This window comes from Ctenopharyngodon idella, chromosome 22, assembly GCF_019924925.1.
Source record: "Ctenopharyngodon idella isolate HZGC_01 chromosome 22, HZGC01, whole genome shotgun sequence".
Classification (NCBI taxonomy): Eukaryota; Metazoa; Chordata; class Actinopteri; order Cypriniformes; family Xenocyprididae; genus Ctenopharyngodon; species Ctenopharyngodon idella.
In genome coordinates, this window is record NC_067241.1 from 15282371 (window position 1) to 15302596 (window position 20226).

The 20226-nt window shown below is 37.7% G+C and overlaps 2 protein-coding genes across 5 annotated transcripts in view; both read left to right on the forward strand.

Annotated features, from left to right (window-relative positions):
* si:dkey-65j6.2 (pleckstrin homology domain-containing family G member 4B) overlaps nt 1-11101 on the forward strand; it is a 37347-nt gene extending 26246 nt beyond the window's left edge. For 2 of the 4 annotated variants that reach the window (XM_051881126.1, XM_051881127.1), the window contains exons 13-23: nt 1150-1341; nt 1868-2168; nt 3100-3532; nt 4090-4339; nt 4442-4525; nt 4758-4982; nt 5212-5382; nt 5940-6117; nt 6261-6377; nt 7967-8143; nt 8247-9226. In XM_051881126.1, coding sequence (XP_051737086.1) covers nt 1150-1341; nt 1868-2168; nt 3100-3532; nt 4090-4339; nt 4442-4525; nt 4758-4982; nt 5212-5382; nt 5940-6117; nt 6261-6377; nt 7967-8143; nt 8247-8512 — 2394 coding nt within the window. In that variant the 3' untranslated portion in view covers nt 8513-9226. Of the gene's footprint in view, nt 1-1149; nt 1342-1867; nt 2169-3099; nt 3533-4089; nt 4340-4441; nt 4526-4757; nt 4983-5211; nt 5383-5939; nt 6146-6260; nt 6378-7966; nt 8144-8246; nt 9227-10092; nt 10152-10389 lie in introns of those variants that run through there. The other 2 variants (XM_051881128.1, XR_007927730.1) reach the window with 2 other exon arrangements.
* A 1412-nt stretch (nt 11102-12513) lies between these two features.
* Nucleotides 12514-19810, forward strand: tgm2a (transglutaminase 2, C polypeptide A). Its single transcript, XM_051880175.1, has 12 exons — nt 12514-12691; nt 13582-13809; nt 14390-14508; nt 14681-14809; nt 15071-15248; nt 15634-15763; nt 16088-16191; nt 16268-16510; nt 17511-17786; nt 17870-18030; nt 19094-19230; nt 19663-19810. Exons 1-12 carry the CDS (start codon nt 12514-12516, stop codon nt 19808-19810), a joined length of 2031 nt encoding a protein of 676 aa, XP_051736135.1.
* The last annotated feature ends 416 nt before the right edge of the window (nt 19811-20226 follow it).

Genomic DNA, 20226 nt, shown 5'->3' on the forward strand with positions numbered 1-20226 from the left:
TTGACCAATCAGAATCAAGGACAGGAACTAACCATTTTATAATATGTCTTGTTGTCCAAAGAGGTGGACTTTTTGCAAAAAAAGCACACATGGACTTAGCTGGTTTTGCAGCAAAAGACAGTCAAATTTGTTAAATACCAATGAAATGACTAAAGTGACATTTTTTAAAATAAGATATTTCAATAACTGACTAATAACTTATTATTATTATTATTCAATAACTTTCATTGCCATTAAAGTGAAATTACTGAACCTAAACATAGGAGCCTGGTAAAAAAAAGATAATTTAAAAGAAAAGATGTCAGGTGGACTTAGAGGATTTTGCAATGGAACTCTTCATATGTTCTAAGAACATTTTGCAAATGTTCCCATGAGGTTATGAAAACATTATTACTGAGAGGTATCTGAACGTTCAAAACGTTCAGTTTTTTTGGGGGTTATGAGAAAGTTAAAGGAACATTTAATTTTATCTTTTTACAAACATTTATGGGAACGTTACTTTTAAATGTACTCTGAACATTCTGAAACATTTAAAAAACATTAGACGACCGTCCAACTTAAACACTTCAGAAAAAGCATTCCGTGAATGATGTATAAATGATGTTTTTGTGCTAACGTTTTGAGAACATTATCAAAGACCAGATAACTCTGAATGAACGTTCTATTAACATTACTGGAAGAATGTTTGCTTATAACTTTATTCAGAGAATCATGCAAGAACATTAGCCAAAGTTCTGAGAACATTCCCTATTAGCCGCACTCTTAGAAAATAAGGTTCTCTGGGGTTCTATATAGAATCATACGGTTCTTAACTCAATTTTAAAGAATGCTTTATGCCAAAAAGGTTCTATATAAGGAGAAATGTCTTAAATGATTGCATAATACTTTCACATTTAATGAGTTATTTCAATTTCTTCTAGTGATGAAATATGTTTACAAGCTGCTTTATTCATAAAATTTAAAGTTAAAAGTTAATTAAAACAAAATTAATTAAAACTAAATCCATAAAATGATCACATGATGGGAACCTCTAAAAGCATCTGACAGAAAGAACTCTTTAAGGTTCTATATAGAACCTTTTCTTCTTAAAGTGTGGGAAACGGTAAAAAATCTGCAGTGTTTAATTGTGTGTATTTTGTTAATTTTCAGGAGAGAAAGCATCAGGCGATGATGCTGGTGTCCGATGCGGAGAGCGTGCAGGGGCCAAACTATCCCGAGACGGAGGTGTTTCACAGAATGGTGTCCATGTTTAAATCCAGCCTGGCTGATTTCGTGTCGCGGGCCGAGCGCTGCTGTGAAGAGCTGGGGACCATGGTGTACATCTGCCACTTCTGCGAGAGGGTACGTCTGAAAGTTTTGTTTTTTGTTTCTTTCTTTACATACTTTACATATACACCAAAACCAAAGCATTCATATAGTTTATTATGATCAATTCCAGTTAGGTTTCACTAACTGACACACACACACACACACACACACACACACACACACACACACACTTCAACACAGAAATCTCACTGAAAATAGTTTTTTAGTGACGCTCAATCTAATAAGACTTGATAGTAAAGCAATAAAGCTGGTCAGTCTTGATGTCATTTTGTTGGCCAACATGGAAGGGTAATTCACCAGAAGTTTCCTCCCTTTTAGAATAAAATGCTGCCATCTAGTGTTTATTGTTATAACTAGTCACCAAAATTACATCTGGTCAGTTCAGCTAAGAAATCACCCTGTTTTTAAATGTTTTGTTGGAGCCTGCAGTAAATATTAATATCTTTTCTAATCAAATATTGTCTGAGATTGAACTTTTATCAATATAATGCCAAAACCCTCCGCCCAAAAACATGATCTAATCCATCATTTTTCTCAGGCTTCAGCCGTGGCCAGCGACTGCAGACGATTTTTGGAACAGGAGCAATATTGCTGTTCCCCAGATGAAGAGAGCTGGAGCCGTCTTCACGCTTACCTGCAGAGGTTAGACGAGTTTTCTCCCGAGCACTTCCAGGACGTGAGAGCGCAGGCGTGTTCCAGCTCCAGGGCTCTGCAGGTGTGGAACGCCGCCTGGATCCACTGCCAGGAGGTCCGGCAGCGGCTGGAGGAGAGAATGGCGCTTCTGGAAGGAGCTCAAACACCTGCTGGATGTGGCTCTGATTGGCCGGAGATGATTCCAGGTGAGGATTCAGAAGCATCCGTACAAGATAAGGTGGGGCGGTGTGATATGGATGCTTGATTCTGCCATGGAATAAAAAAGAAAAGAGGTAATTTCGGCTTTTTATTTCACAATTCAGGCTTTTGCCAAGTTTTAATCTCGACTTTACATCTTGCAATTCTGATTTTTTTTTTTCTCCTAGCAATTCTGTTCTTTGTTATTGTTGTTGTTTCTGCCACAGAATAAGAGAAATTATAATTGTGACTTTTTCGCTCACAATTCAGACTTTTTTTCTTACAATTCCGAAGAATTTTTCCCAGAATTCTGAGTTTAAATCTCACAATTTTTTTTTTTTAAATTGTTTTTTGCTGCGAAATAAAAAAGGTGACTTTTTAATCTGACAATTTGGCCTTTTTTCTCTTGGATTTGTGATTTTATATCTCACAATTCTGTTTTTTTGGGGGGTTGTTTTCCCACCACAGAATAAAAAATAAAAAGGTAATTGCATCTTTTTACAATTCAGGCATTTTTTCCATCACAATTGCAAGTTATACATCTTGACTTTTTTCTCGTAATTCTGAGTTTACGTCTCGCAATTCTATTATGTTGGTGTTATTGTTTATGCCACAAAATAAAGAATTAAAAAAAAGGTAATTGTGACTTTTTTCCCCTCACAATTCATATTGTATATTTCACACTCTTGCAATTGCAAAAGTTTGAATTGTGAGATAAAAAGTTTCAGTTACCTTTTTATATATATTTTTTTATTCCATGGTGGAAATAATCTTCCATATTTGTATATTTGTTCTATTGTACTTGTTTTAATTTTTGTAAAAGTAAAAGTTGCTTTTTTGTTCTTATTTTTCGCTAACTATATTGTGATATATCTGATTATTATGAAATCAAATTTCTCATATTGTGAGATAAGTTTTTGCTCATATCACCCACCCCAGTACAAGATGAGCAGGAGTTTGAGCCTGATCCGTCGGAGAGCAGGGCGAATCGAGCGAGAGACAGCATACACGGCACCGTCACCTGCTTCAACTTCAGATCCAACCACAAAACACGGAGAGACTCCAAAACCACACAGAGCGCAAAGGAAAATCCGGCAGACTGCGGGCAAAGAGGCAGAAACTCTGGTAGAAAAGCATCCCAAGACCAGAAGCCCGTCGCAGGCTCGGCTACGGTGGGCTGTCAGTGGTTCCCTTGGCAGGCAGCAGCGAACAGAAACATCAGCAAGAGATCTGAGCTCCACATCACAGAGCCCATCTTCTCACAGGACCCTCACCACAGCAGCTTCTGCGGAGAGACCGACAGCGCCAGAGACGACTGGAGAACTGATGGAGAAAACACTGCATCCACCCCAGAAAGCCCAAGCAGAACCATGTGAGTTATATTGTGTTCTTGTGCCCATTTCAGAAGCTTAAAGACAGCATGAAATTAAATCTGATACTGTTTACTTTAATAAATGTTTCCGGTGTAATTGTAAACATTTCATCAGTGTGCATTATTTTAAAAAAATGTAAAAGCATTTTTTTTTTTTTTTTTTTTAATGTAATAATTTTCTTCTCCTTTGAATCAACTTTTCTTTTTTCCAAACTTTCAAACAGTAGTGTATAACGGGGAAAAAAAGTCTCAATATTTTTCATATGCTATTTCTTTTTCTGTCCAAAAGCTTTCACTGATGCCAGAGAGGTAAAGTTACGGTAAATAGAGCAAATCTAGAAGTGACAACACCGTGTTGTTTCAGATGGTATTACTGGTAACCATAATTGTAATTTTAATGGTAAACAAGATTGTACTATTATTTACATACCACTATGTAAATAGTGTAGATTTCTATAGTGATCATGACCAGCTATTTTGACCATCCAAAATAGCTATAGTATTACCATGGTGCCATATTATTTTAGAAATCTATCCTTATCTTTATTTCCCGTCAGGAAGCTTCACCGTGTCATGGAGGAGCTCCTGCTGACGGAGGTGGAGTACGTCCGCTCTCTGGGCTACATCTTGACTCATTACTTCCCCCTGCTGGCCAGATCCGACGTCCCGCAGGATCTGCGCGGTCAGCGCGGACGAATCTTCGGTAACCTGGAGAAACTGTATGACTTCCACTGCCAGCACTTCCAGCAGGAACTGGAGGCCTGTCAGGCAGAACCGCTGAGAGTCGGGCGCTGTTTCCTAAATCACGTAAGACAACATTGTATTTATAACCATAGTCATGCTGCTGCTTTCACTTCTTAAAACATACAGAACATCATTTTGACCTTGTACAAAAATCTGTTAAAACAGAGAGAGAGTTTTGGACTTTATGCACTGTACAGCAAGAACAAACCCCAGTCTGATGCGCTCATTCAACATCACAGATACTTCAAGGTGAGGAAGCTACAACTGTTATACATTTTATTTTTCAGGATTCTTTGATGAATAGAAAGTTCAAAAGAACAACATTTATTTGAAATAGAAATCTTTTGTAACATTATAAATGTCTTTACTGTCACTTTTGATCAATTTAATGCATTCCTGCTGAATAAAAGTATCAAAAAAATATCTTACTATATATATATATATATATATATGAAATCAAACTTCTTCCCGTCCTGTCCAGCGTAAGCAGATGGAGTTGGGTGACAGCATGGATCTCTCCTCGTACCTGCTAAAGCCGGTCCAGAGGATCAGTAAATACAGTCTGCTGCTGCAGGAGATCCTAGACGACTGTGTGCCGGATCAGAGCGGAGAACGAGAGGAGATCCAGGCGGCTCTGGAGGTGGTGCGATTCCAGCTGCGGCACGGGAACGACCTGCTCACCATGGACGCCATCCGGGACTGTGATGTTAGTGGTGATGATTCAAATTGAATTTTAATAACCTGTAAAAAAAAAAAAGTTCATAGTTCACCAAAAATTGCAATTTGGTCACCATATGCTCACCCTTACTGCTAATATATAAAACCAATAAAATATATTGAAGAATTTTGGTCTTTTTCCTTATACAACTGTTTTTCCAATTTGTAATCATGATTCTTTTTTTCTTTTCTTTATTTTTGTCGTTTTGTTTCTTCAGCTGAACCTAAACGAGCAGGGTCAACTGATGCGGCAGGATGAGTTCTGGGTAATTTTCCGTAAGAAACGTTCCCTCCGGAGAGTGTTCCTCTTCCAAGATGTCATCCTCTTCACCAAGACCAAAAAAAACGACCGTGGAGATGATGTGTACGTTTACAAACTGTCTATCAAGGTATGTGCATTTTAATATTATATCTAGTCCATATTTACCTTTGTGAAATAAAATCAACTCTTAGCATCAATGTGTAATGATATGCAGTGGCATAATTTCATTTAATCAATTTCAGAAATGTTTCTTGAGCAGCAAATCATCATATTAGAATGATTTCTGAAGGATCATGTGACACTGAAGACTGGAGTAATGATGCTGAACATTCAGCTTTGATCACAGGAATAAATTACTTTGTAAAATATATTCAAATAGTAAAGAGTTAATTTAAATTGTAATAATATTTTACATTATTACTGTTTTACTGTATTTTTGATCAAAAAAATGTAGCCTTGGTGAGCAGAAGAGACTTCTTTGAAAGACATTACAAAATCCAACCTCAAAATAGTATAAAACACTCACTATAGTGTCAACAACAACCAGTCAGTATCAAAAGTTTACAGAAAACTTTGCCAACACTTAATACTTATTTTCAGATAAAATAAGTTTTTTTAAATTGCACAATTTAATCTAGGTCTCCTTTGATTTTAATTTAAGTCTTGTTTGATGTTTCAACGCAGACCTGTGAGATTGGAATGACCCACTCCTGCGGTCTGAGCGGCCGGAGTTTCGAGATCTGGTTCAGGAGGAGACGATCCCAGGACACCTACATCTTACAGGCAGAGACACGGGACATCAAGGAGGCCTGGACCAGAGACCTGGAGCACATACTCTGGGAACAAGCGCTGAAGAGCAGAGGTCAGAGCATAGCACAATACAAAATATGGTAAATATATGATAAATTAGTTATTTAGAAACAAAGTCTAACACGAGCTTACTGTAGAAGTTGTTTGTGCTTGTATGTCTGTGTAGATCCACAGGACTTGATCTTTGTGTTTCAGAGCTGAGGAGGCAGGAGAGGTTGTTCATGGGAATGGCTTGGAAACCTTTTGTAAACATTCAGCCCAGAAATGCAGCAGTTAACAATCACTCCGTGAACGGTGATGTCACAGGAAGAGGTATTTATCAGCCAATCACAGGCTGACGATTTGAATTCTCTTTGACGCATGTAACTCTCATAGTAATAAACTCAGGGGCGTAGGAACGGTTTGAAAAAGAGGGGCGACAAAACTATTCTGAAATTAGTTATTCTAGTATATTTATCATGAAAATATCACAATTAGGATTAAAACACTATTGCAGCAACCATGAAAAAAAAATGCTTCTTTTTTTATTTATTTTTTTATCAAAGATGACTTTTCTTCTGTTGTCTTTTTTTCCTCAGATTTTATTTAGATTATTTTCTGTCAGAGTCTCAGTGCACAAACTCTACCAGGTGCGGCTTGGGTCATGAATACAAATTACAATGTGACATTCACCCTAACTAATTTGCACACTGCGCAAGAATTATGTTCTTCCTCAGTATTTTTGTCTTGTCTTCCAAAACAAATATCTAAACATTCTTAAATCAAGATGCACTTACTTGAGAAGCAAAATGACTTAAGATATTAAGTTTTGTTTTCTGAAAAAAATGATCAAAATGAACTGAATCTATGCTTAAAATAAGAACAAATATCCATCAGGGGGTTTGAAAAAAAAAAACATGTTTTTCCTTTAAATTATTTATATATTTATATTTATTTATTATTCAGATTTTTTTATTATTTTTTTAAGCATAAACTCACTTAATTTTGATAAAGTAATTTTGGTTTACCAGTAAATCTATCTTGATTTAAGAATGTTCAAATATTTGTACTAGAAAACGACAAAAATACTGAGGTAGAAACTCATTTTTTGCAGTGCTAATTTGCTGAAAGGCAGATGTTGGTAAGTGAACCCAAGCCATAATATGATTACCGCTTAACACTTGTGCATTTGTTTAACACAATCCCAGGCTGACCGAAGCTTCAGCTTGATCTTAAAGCTGCCGTTTAACTCTCCATTCGCATTGCGGCCAAGCAAAATAAACCTTTTTAAATATAGAGTAATGATTATCTCCTAAAATGTAAGGACATATAGAGTGGACATATAATGATTTATTTTTATAGGCCAAAATCCAGAAACGAGTTGCATTTTAGCACTTAAAGTTCCATCGTCCTGAAGTCAATGAGTTTTTGGTTAAATGCCTGAAATATAGTCTGTGGTGAACACAAGCTCAAGATATTTTCACTTTTTATTCTACAACATAAATTCACTAGTTATGTACAGCAGGGAAAATGTTTTTACTTTATAAATAAAGACAGAAAGAGTTGTTGAAACTTAACGGTCAGGACGTTGAAGTCATGTGACCGTGGTGTAGTTTCTGTATAGCTTTTAACTTCTGCCGATTGTATATTGGCTTCAAATGTTCTGTTGATTTGTGAAGATTATAATGATCATAAACTTTAGTTGGTCACAGAGATCATCTTCTGCAATAATCCAAAAGCCAATGAAAAATCTTATTGGGTTCATGTCGAGGAAACCAGGGTGATGCGAACTACAAAAATACATCATCACTGCAGCTCTCTATAATAGCTGTTACGCCCCTGAAAAAAATATTGTATTTCATTTATATGATTTAATAAAGTAAAACCCCTTTTCATTAATTACCTGAACATTCTTCTGACAGAAGTTGTAGGAATTCTGAAAACTCCCAATCCCTTGGTGTCCAGCCTTCAAAGGGGCGTGGCTCTGCCACGGCCTGATTCAATTGGCTCTGGCAGCAGCACATCAACCGCAGGCAGCCACTCATCATCCTCGTCTGGGCGGGGCTCCATGTCCCCGAGCGTTTTTCAAGTAAAATACGGTACCAGAGCAAAAACATTACAGGAAAATAAATACAAGTGTTTGTATATTAAGGGAAAGGGCTTAATAATATGAAAATCTCTCTCTCCATCCATTCTTCATAGACTCCTCTGCGGAGAATGCAGGTTTATTTAGCTGTGCGGATCCTAATTGCCCCACAGGAAGGAGAGCGTCTGTGTCATCACTGGTTCACAGCAGATCTTCAGCTCCTGCGGCGTGTCCGGCGTCTCCCGCTCATGCTCTTCACCACAGCTCACCGGCCCTGTCCAGAAAGAAGCTCAGTCCACAGACAGACGCTCACGGCGCTCTCAAGGTTGAGTTAGAAATGCAAATCAGCTCTTTTCCAAAACCCAGTGAGCTGCCTACCTAGACAACATTATTAGGCACGATGATGATGACCTATAAGACCCTACATTCTAAAAAAGATGTAAAAAATTAGGGCCCAATGTACAGAGTTAAAGCAAGACAATACAGCCAAAAACTTTTTAATGCACTGGTCAATTTTGGGCTGTTTATTTCAGATTAATGGAAAGAAAACATCCAAAATAAATTGTTTATTTTATTGCACTTCATATATTTGTGTCTATAGAAAGGGTTACAAAAATTCTCCACTTCAGTAGCACTTACACACATCAAACTTTACAGTTTTATTTCTATCTATATTCTGAAGGTTTTTACTGAGGGGTTTGTTCAGATATCATTTGCCTTATTTTATACAATATGTTATTCCTAAAAAAAAATTTATGAGCTTTTTTGGGGGGCTGTTGACATTATTTTCTGATTTATGGAGTGAAAAAAAAAAAAAAAAAAAAAAGTGAGAAAAATCCCCTCTGTAAATGACTCCCCTCTGACTAATATAAATTACTCTATGTTAAAAAAAAAAATTTTTTTTTTGAGCTTGGCTTTATCCAATGTTCGAATATCTGTTGTGGAATTGTATGTATTGTGTAATACATAACATTTCAGAAAACTTGTAATACAAAAAAATGTGTTTGCAATTGTTAAAGGAACACTCCACGTTTTTTGAAATCATTTTCCAGCTCCCCTAGAGTTAAACAGTTAAGTTTTACCGTTTTCGAATCCATTCAGCCGATCTCCGGGTCTGGCGGTACCACTTTTAGCATAGTTCATTGAATCTGATTAGACCGTTAGCATCTCGTTAAAAAATGACCAAAGAGTTTCAATATTTTTCCTATTTAAAACTTGACTCTTCTGTAGTTACATTGTGTGCTAAGACAGAAGAAAAATTAAAAGTTGCGATTTTCTAGGCTGATATGACTAGGAACTATACTGTCATTCCGGCTGCGTAATATCATTGCGCCTGCTGCACCCATGGTACAACAGCAAAGCTCCTTGATTATTACGCCGGAATGAGAGTATAGTTCCTAGCCATATCGGCCTAGAAAATCGCAACTTTTAATTTTTCTTCGGTCTTAGCACACGATGTAACTACAGAAGAGTCAAGTTTTAAATAGTAAACTATTGAAACTCTTTGGTCATTTTTTAACGAGATGCTAACGGTCTAATCAGATTCAATGAACTATGCTAAGCTATGCTAAAAGTGGTACCGCCAGACCTGGAGATTGGCTGAATGGATTCGAAAACGGTAAAACTCAACTGTTTAACTCTAGGGGTGCTGGAAAATGAGCCTATTTTCAAAAAAAGTGGAGTGTTCCTTTAATGTAATCAATGATCCGAGGAATTTTGGTGATATCTGTTAGTGAGTTTTTTTTTTACCCTTGCCTTAATATGAAGGAATTTTCCATATTGATTTTTCACAGGTGTTTCCCTATATTTTAAATTACACTTTTACATGGTTTTATTTTGATTAGGATGCTGATTAGTCTGTATAGAACAAAAACTAGGATTTGGAACAGAGCTGAAGAGTTTAACAGTGATATTTCATGAGGAAAACAAGAAGTGAATGATGTTATTCTGTGCTTACCTCAGTGTCAGTTTCAAGAGCCGATTCGATCCAAGGCATCAACAGAAGTTTAGCTGTGATAGAGGTGAGTTTTAATACAGACACAAATGATAAAGTTAGATATCTAAGTACTTGCATAAAGCGAAATATACTTTATAGCAAATCTCAACTGCTTGATTGCTTGCATCATTGCAAAATGTAAACAATATAATCGCACGGCTCTAATCTGTTTAATGTGGCTATAAAGCATGAAGATATTATAAACATTAACATCATGCAATTTTGTGAATTATATACTAATGATGCAAAATTTCTGCTTACAGAAGCAGTTTATTGATATCGGATCAGGTCATGTGATGCTCTAACCAGTGAAGTCATCAGGAACCTCAAGTCAGATGTTACAGTTTGGAACCACTTGACACAGAACAGACCAGAACAGATATCAGATCAGATTGTAGTATAAAAGAAGATAAAACAAGATGACCAGACCTTATTGGTGGACCACTTACTTCATCATCAGAAAAGGCACATTTGAGGAACTACATGGACATTTTGCTGTCGCGTCTGGCAGTTCTGGAAAAAGAACAGAAACATTCTGTTAAAGCTTGGCCATTATTTCGCATGAAACAATATATTTTGATGAACTGTAAATAAAAATGCATTTTAAAATCAGATTACATAAGCAAACCCAATGTCTAATATTACAATAACCAGTATATGAACTAATAGCTAAATTTGTATCTGTGCCATGATCATGAAACCACCTGCTATACCACTGAAATGCTGTGCTTTGTACATTTAACCAGTTCAAAAACCCCAGTATAGCTTATGGGGTTCAGGGAATTTTGAAAATACATATAAATAATTAAAAAACAATTGCTTGAAATTTCATTTTGATAATTCGTTTAGACTGTCTAAGGGTTTTATGTTTATTTTGTGTACTGTGATATGCAGGATGTCAGTACCTCACTGGAGAGACAAAACTGTATTTTATTATTTAAAAGATTTATAATAAATAAAAGAAGGTTATTATAATTTGCTATTTTGTGTTTTGCTTTAGACAGACAGTCAGATAAACAGACAAAGAGACATGCATAAGCAGCCATACAACCCAGTGTTATATCCAGATACAGATATTATGCAATCATTTAAGACATTTCTCCTTTTGGCATAAAACCTCCTTTAAAATTGAGTCAAGAACCCTAAGGTTCTATATAGAACCCCACTGAACCTTTTTTTCTAAGAGTGTAGCAAGAGAAGTATAACTTCTAAACGTTCAACATTAACAAGTCACTCTTGCATGGGTAATAGTGTGCAAGTAGTCATTTCAATTAATTTTTTATTCAAAATGACTTAAAGTTCACCTAACAGAGACCAATACATCAAGAAACACCTCGAGGGAAGCTTCCGTCAGAGCTAAAAACAGACCACATCCTCAAATGAATGAAAGTGCCTCTCTGATTAACAGCTTTACAGTTGTAAGCACGTATATATAGATCATAATTAATGTGCTTCTATGACCCCACAGAGACTGTTCTTCAGAAATAGACTCATGTAACATGACATGCTGTAATGTGATTTAATGCCATCAGCCTTCGGTAGAAGACAGGAACTGTCATAAATAAGAGCAGGGTTCAAAGTCTACGTCCCCCGACACCACCGTAACATTAGGACACGACGCCAGAAATATCTCTCCAGTGACCCCAACACCAGCTGAAGTCACCTAACACGGAGTCACACGCCACGCGCAGGCTAAGCATTACCTCCTGGGACGATGGACAAAGGTAAGATCAACTTAACAGTAGCATTTGAAGCAAATACAGCACGTTTTTGTGGTGCTTTTGGATATTTATTGGGAAAATGCATGAGAAATTACTTTCCAATGCGTCTTTATGGGAACTGTGAAAGCATGGTCCGTTCTTTATGTACATGTGGCTGCAATGTAAAGATCATCCACAGCTGTTATCTGAAGCATGTGAAACAGTTTATTCACTTCTCTTGTCAATCAAACAGATGACTGCATTGCAGTATCTTAAAACTGTTTGTCTCCATTTAAAATACTTCATTCTCAATACTTTTTTTCTACAACAGTATGTATTGCGGACATTGTGCTATCACTCGTGACTCTGGTGTTTATCCATTTAAAATATCTACATAGCTTCATGGCATGACGTTTGGCAATGCTTTGCATCCGTTTCTAGCTGTGCATGATGTTCCTGTCCATTGCAAAGCATGCAAACCCATTTATTCTGATTCCTCAAATGTTAGTCAAGAACTGATGGGTCATGTGGCAAAAATAGAAATGTTTAAATGGCAGCATGTTGTGCATGTGTCGAGAACTGCTTTGCCATTGAAAATCACAAATACAAGTGAATATATATAAAAAATATATATGCACAATGCATTTTTCAAAGACTGCATGTTTTCTGTCTTTTCCCTTCACAGTCATGGAGATTGAACACATTGATCTGGCGTGTGAGGAGAACAACACGAATCACCACACGCTTCTGAACGGTGTGGACAGACTGATCGTGAGGAGAGGACAGCCGTTCACCATCACTCTACACCTCCGACCGGGAACTCACTTTCAAAATGGGGCCAATATCAATTTTATTGCCAAAACAGGTTTCTCAATCAGTTTCATTCTTTTCTGACTTTGTATAAAACATGCAACTACATATCTGAACCATTAGATACCAAAACAACCTAACATCATGAGTTGGTGATATGAGCGAAAGCAACCACTGCCAATGGATCAGAGTTGAGTAGACTTTAACTTTTATGCAAATGATTGCAGCAACAACCAATGGGAGTGCAGAAAGTTAAGCTCATGTGAAAGCGAAGCCTGGAAACTGTAGTTGACAGAGGTCAGAGTTTAACTGCCAGATGCTGTAATTAAAAACTATTGACTGAGAGTAAGTTGACCGAGTGGATCTCTGAGCTTGTGTGAGTGAGTGGAGGAGGGCCTAATAGCATATTCATAGATCTGCGTACACTAAATGAATGAAGGGTGTAGAGTTACATTCAAGCTATTATAAGGCATGACGATTTTTTTTTTTTTTTCACAGGAAAAAATGTTTAAATATGTAATTTTGGTGATCAAAGATGAGTTTTAAGGGATAAAATTATTGACTACAGGGGGACTTTAATGAAATAATTATGATGCCAAACTTTTTCCTTCCTATGCAGTAACATGCACTTCTAAATCATTCACAATTAAACCAGGAACGTGCATGAAGAGCATTGAGGCGTGTTTCACTTTCAGTGCTAATAACTTCGTTAAAATACTTATAACAAATTAGGGCTGGTTTTATTATGGGGCGTCCCATGACATTAAAGTTTACTCCTGCATTTAGAATATTTACATTGCCGAAAGGCATGACAGTAATGCTGCACACAGTCATCAGATCATATGCTATATATAATTAGAAACATTATGCAAAGGATTCAAAACATGCATGTCACATTTAAGAGTACTTGTGTTTATCCATTCATGTCTTTCTGTTTAATTTCAGGTCCAATACCCTCAGTGGAAGCACAAACCAAAGCCCAATTCAGCCTCAGTAAACTCATCTCCAGATCATGCTGGAGCGCCACTGCAGAGACGACGTCCGACAGCACAGTCTCTCTGACCGTGTGCTCGCACCCAAACGCCCCTATTGGAGTCTATAAGCTGATCTTGGATCAGGGAGAAGGAGTTGGTCTGGGAGATTTTGTCCTGCTCTTTAACCCCTGGTGCAAAAGTAAGCTGTTTTATCATTAGTGATCAATATTGATGAGCACATACAGTAATTAAGCAGGGGCTTTGTGCATAAATCAGTTTTTTTTTTCATATATCTTCAATGGCATCAGCACAAATGGTTAAAACAGGATTTTGGCATACATGTTTCAGTGTAAACAGGTCAGATTAGAAGTTTTTGTCACTCTGGACACAATGTGCATATGATATATATTACTTCTTTTTGTCATTAAAGCCAACTTTTGACATTTGACTGCTTTTATTTTGATGAGTGCATTAAAGCTAATACATAGATAAAAACTGTACGTAAAGGAAAGTTTTAATTGATTTTTTAAACTCATCTTCATCAAATTAGGTAACATTAGGCCAATCAGAAGCAGGGCTGTGTTATTCTACAGCATTTTATAAACCTGTCCACCAATTTTTGGGTCAAATCATAATGTCAACCAAGACTTGATTCTAACATTTTAATGTCGGCACTGCTAATATTGCTTGGTTTGCATTTTACATTAGTTGTAAGCACTTTGGATAAAATCAATAAACACGTTCAAATTAATCTTCTCAGTCTGTGTTGGTTGTTTCAGGGGATTCAGTGTATCTGGCAAGTGACGCTGAGAGGGAGGAATACGTCCTCTCTCAGGATGGGCTGATCTACCGCGGGATACCCAAGCGTATCACAGTCCTACCGTGGACTTTTGGACAGGTTCTGCTTCTCGAAATATCTCTATGATTGCTTCAGAGTAGCAACATGTTCATCAGAAGCTACCCTTAATTCAACTTCCTTTAATACAATCATTCTTAGCGGCAGAAGCAGCCAATAAAACATTGAGTTGGCATTTACGCTTCACTGGCATGTTTGGTTTCTGTTTCCACAGTTCGAGTCTGGCATATTGGACATCTGTCTGCAGATTTTGGATGAAAGTCCAAACTACATAAGTGATGCAGCTCTGGATTGTTCTGAGAGGAGGAATCCTGTGTACGTGACTCGAGTCCTCAGTGCCATGGTTAGTAATACACCTCAAACATTACTAAAGTTACTATACCAACTATACTATAGTTTAAGTGTTTCACCAGCTCAACTGCTATTACGTTACAATCTAGAACTTGATGTTTAGAATCAATTTCTTCTTATTTTGAGACTTAAACAACATAATCTAGCTCTAGAATTGTCTAGAATGACTTGCATGCATGCATGCATTGAAGAAAATGTTAAAGGTTCTTTCAAGTGCAAAACTCACGGCCATGTGTTGTCTTGTATTGTTCAGATCAACAGTCTAGGAGATAAAGGAGTTCTGGTGGGTAACTGGTCAGATGACTATGAGGACGGGGTAAAGCCCACAGTCTGGAAGGACAGCTGCTCCATCCTCCGGCAGTGGAGTAGCGACGGCTGCAGGGCGGTGCGTTACGGACAGTGCTGGGTGTTCGCAGCTGTTGCCTGCACAGGTGATTCATTAACCTCTGCAATAATTACAACAAGTCTATTAACAATCATTCAACCAATTAGCAAGCAGATGCACCATTGCACTATAGTAGTTGCCGGAGGTTTGTTTGTGTTCATTTTATTTGTCCAAGGCGGTCTGCATGGTTCTGAATATGAAACACAAAGAATAATTATAATAATGGTTGGGGGCATTTGTAGATTCATCATTGAAATGTTTTAATAACCTTGGTTCATAACCTCCACTTTTCAAGAATTATGTTTACTTTTTAAAGGCCTATACCTGTCCCAATTATTCAAACTGTTCCTTCCAGTTAGGTGCCAACAATTACCAACAATCTCAGTTATGATAGATTCTTATCCCAATTTTATGCTTGATTTGTGTCCAAGTGTCCAGAGCTCTGGGAATCCCATGCAGAGTCGTCACTAACTTTGGATCAGCACGTGACAGCAATGGTGACCTGATAATGGAGCGTTTCTACAACGAATTTGACGAGAACATTGCTGATGACTCCATATGGTATGTGTAGTGAAGCCAAAATTAATCCAGATAAAGTTAAATGGTACATTCTTAAAAATAAAGGTTCTTTATTGGCATTGATTGTTCCATGAAGAACCTTTAAAATCCATGGAACTTTTCCATTGCACAAAAGGTTCATTATATTGGAAAAAAGGTTCTTCAGAATATTAAAATGTTCTTTACACTGGGAAAAAATGTTGTTTTAAGAACTGTTCACTGAAAGGTTCTTTGGGGAACCAAATATGTTTTTTCTACGGCCTTTTGGGACCTTTATTTTAAAGACTGTAAAGCAAATATGAAGTAAGGTGCCTTGTCCTTGCTCAGGAACTTCCACGTTTGGGTGGAGAACTGGATGACACGTTCAGACTTGGCGCTTGGGTACGAGGGTTGGCAAGCGAGCGACCCGACACCACAGCATACGAGTGAAGGTGAGCCAATATTCAAAGTCTGATAGAAGAGAGTCAATGGAGAAGGATTTCAGTTCTGTTGTCCTCCTTCTGTCAGGCGTCTACTGTTGTGGTCCAGCCTCCGTCAGAGCAATTAAAGAAGGTGAGCTCACTCTCCAATATGACGTCCCGTTCCTGTACGCTGAGGTGAATGCTGACGTGGTGGAGTACATCAAACTGAGAGATGGAAGAGTCTTTAAGATGGGAGGATCCACTACAGAGGTTGGGCAGTCCATCAGCACTAAAGCAGTGGGGCGAGATGAGAGAGAGGACATTACACACAACTACAAGTACCCAGAGGGTAGGGAGGCATTCTGGGTACTTCATTCATGGTTAAGGATTTAGATTGGTAAGCAACAGGATTCACTGCAGGTTCAACTCCCAAAATGGAATCCTTAAACTATCATCTTTGTACTATTGAGAAAAACACTTAATGCTACGTTAGAACTGGTGTGTCTGTTCTGCTTGGAAAAAAATACTGAATGCAGTAACTCAGTCGTAGTTTGGTGCTGGTCTAGCTGGTGTTTTAGCAATGGTAGACTTGGTGAGACTAGTTAAAAAGCCTGAGACACCAGCATCCAAAACATGACAGATTCCTGAGAGTAAGCCTGAGCGTTTTCTGGTACCCATAAATTATGACGTTAATGGGTTAGTTCATCCAAAAATGAAATTTCTGTCAGTAATTACTCACCATCATGTCATTTCAAACCCATAAGACCTTCGTTCATCTTCAGAACACAAATTAAGATATTTTTGATGAAATCCGAGAGCGCTTCCGGTTTCTACATCAGAATGCCGGCTCAGTATTGGCCGACGCTGTTCATATGAGCACCACAACGCAGGTGTGTGATGCTGATGCAGGAGCTGGCCAATAATGAGCCATCGTTCTGACGTAGAACCCGGAAGCGCTGCACTGTGTTTACAATGTCAACAGCTTAGTACACTGACAGGGAAGAGAAGAAATTGTTGAATAAAGTCTTTATTTTTGTTTTGTTTGCACAAAAAAAGTATTTTCGTTGCTTCATAACATTAAGGTTGAACCACTGTAGACACATGGACTATTTTAACAATGTCTTTACTACCTTTCTTGGCCTTGAAAGGTACAATGACGTTGCTGCCTATGTGTGGTTCAGATACCCTCGGATTTCATCAAAAATATCTTAATTTGTGTTCCAAAGATGAACTTAGGTCTTATGGGACATGAGGGTGAGTAATTAATGACAGAAATTTCATTTTTGGGTGAACTAACCTTTAACAAATTTCACTTGCCCCCATCATAATAAAGACTGTATTCTGTTCAGGTTCTGAAGAGGAGAGAAAAGTTTATGAGAAAGCAAATCATCACAACCGACTGGCACAGGCCGGAGAGGAACCTGGTTTACACATCAAGATCAGAGTGACTCCGGATATGCAGATCGGCTCTGACTTTGATGTCTACGCAGAGCTCAAAAACAACACCATGGTCACAAAGACCTGTCGGGTCATGTTTTACGCCCAGGCGGTCTCCTACAATGGCAAACTTGGAGAAACCTGTGGACTGGGCGAGTTTACAGAGATGAATTTAGCATCTACTGAGGGTAAGATTACATTTTAACTTGTACTTTGTGTATTCATGTGTATTCAATCAGGTAGCCATGTCTCATCTTGTTTTATGTTTCAGGGGGTAAGGTAACTCTTCGACTGGAGTATGCGGAGTATAGTAAAGCCATAACTCAAGACAGGATGATCAAACTGATGGCTTTGCTCATTGATGCAGAGACACGGGATTTCTACAGAGCAAAGAAAACTATTGTACTGGACAGCCCTGAAATAATCGTCAATGTAAATTTAATCTTCTGATTTCATTATACTAAGCTTAACGATTTACATTAACAATATGTGGGCTTTACAAAATTAACATACTATTATTGGGCAGAAGTTTTTTGTTTGTTAAATCCCTAAATAGACACTAAAATGCTGTACATTATTCAACTCGTGGAGTTTTTGAGCAAGATGCACCATATTTGGCACAGACCATCAGCCTGTTTTGATCCCACTTTCTAAATCTTTTTATAAAGCCCCTTTCACACAGAGTTTCAGGAAAATACACGGATAATGTGTCCCGGGATCATTTGATTTTGGTTCATTCACACTGCCAGAGATTTTCCGGAATCTGTGGGCATGTTCACACACATTCTGTAAAGACATGTGACATCAGGATGTGACGTGTAATGTCTCCGCAGCGTCTTAAGTTTTATGATCTGCGATTTCTCTCTCTCGAAACCACACTTGTGCATTTTTTCTGATTCGATTATAAACTAGCGCATTGTGTACCATTCCACTAAGCTGGCGAACGATCTCAGCTTTGGCGTCATCATTACGACATACCCCTTACGGCATTGGTCCTGCCTTTTGTTCACACATGGCATGTTCTGGGACTGATCCCGGCAATGTTACTAGGTCCCCATCCCAGTGTTTGCATTCAGACAGAAGGTTTTTCTGGGATCAAAGCGCTGTGTGAAAGGGGCTTAACAGATTAGATTTATGGATTTTCCATAGTGGATCAATTAAATAACTACAAAATAATGTTAAATGTCTCAGTGGTTAAAGCAAAAACCCTTAATCTTTTAAGAAAAAGCACTTATCCAAAAGTGTGAAATGATTAGAAGTTTGTTTTTGTTCACATTTTGAACTTTACAAACATTCAGGGACTAATTAGATTATGCTCATTGAAATTTTTAATACCATTGTGACCTTAAATCACAGTGGGCCTAGTTAGTGCTGGACTGAATCAGGAGGGTTTCAAGTTGCTCGCTGAATTGAGACAGCCAATAATACATATTTAATCTGAATGAACGTATGCATGACTCATGGCTCTAATGAGGTGCGATTCGTTCCCCCACAGATTCTGGGTGTGCCGAAAGTGGGCCAGATCCTGGTGGCAGATTTAGCGCTGCAGAATCCACTGCCGGAGCCCCTAGAGAACTGTGTGTTCACTATACATGGTGCCAACCTGACCGACGGCAAACCCATCACTCATGAGTAAGTCATGGGATCACTTAGGACCGGGGTGTGAAACTACATTCCCCACCCCCCCTCTGCCAGCGAACATACCTGGTATCATTTTAACTCATCACTTGACCAGTTTGGGAGACTGATGCAGCATTTCTTCAGTGCTAATGCATCAATACATTGCTACTGAAAACATTAACTAAGTGAACATTGCTGAATTTAGTCCAGTATTGTATGTTTTAAAATTTCAGCTTATTTTAGCTGTTTAAGATAAACTAATGACTGATGAATTTGTGTTGCTCATTAAAACCCTAAACATCTTAAACAGTCACAGTTTTCTGACTACAGCATTTTTCCCATGATGTGGTACAGTGTCAAAACATTTGTAGCTGTTTTTAATATATAATATAAAAAAATGCATGGGTTTAACTGTTTTTTTTTTTTTTTTTGTTTTTTTGGCAGAGTTGGAACAGTTGGTCCTAAAGAGTTTGCCACCGCCAAAGTGGAGTTCACACCAAAGTTGCCAGGACAAAGAAAAATACTGATAGATTTTACCAGCGATAAACTTCAAAACATTGAGACCTACGAGAATCTAGTCATCTATGAATAAATGAGCTGTTTTTACTTATGCTTGTGATGTCTTATTCTTTTAATGGTATCAAGCTTTTTTAACTTGTTCAGGGCCAGACATAATTTTGATACTGGCACTTTTGAATTTTCAGAAAAACATGCACAACAGGATTTGAACTTCCCAAATGCCAGGTTTACTTAATTACAGAATATTCAGATTACTTCTGAATATTTTGTATTGCTGCCACTATTACTGTGAACACAGACAAAATTATTCCACTTTACAAACAGAAGTGTGATTGAAATAAATTGCCTTTCGTTTGCATGCTTGGTGTGCATTTCTCATATTAGAAAAACAGAATTTGAATATTGCATCAATGCAAAACTGCTCAAAAAGTCTCAAACTCTCCAACAAGTCACTGTAATGCAGTTCTGCAGCATTTAAAACAAACCACA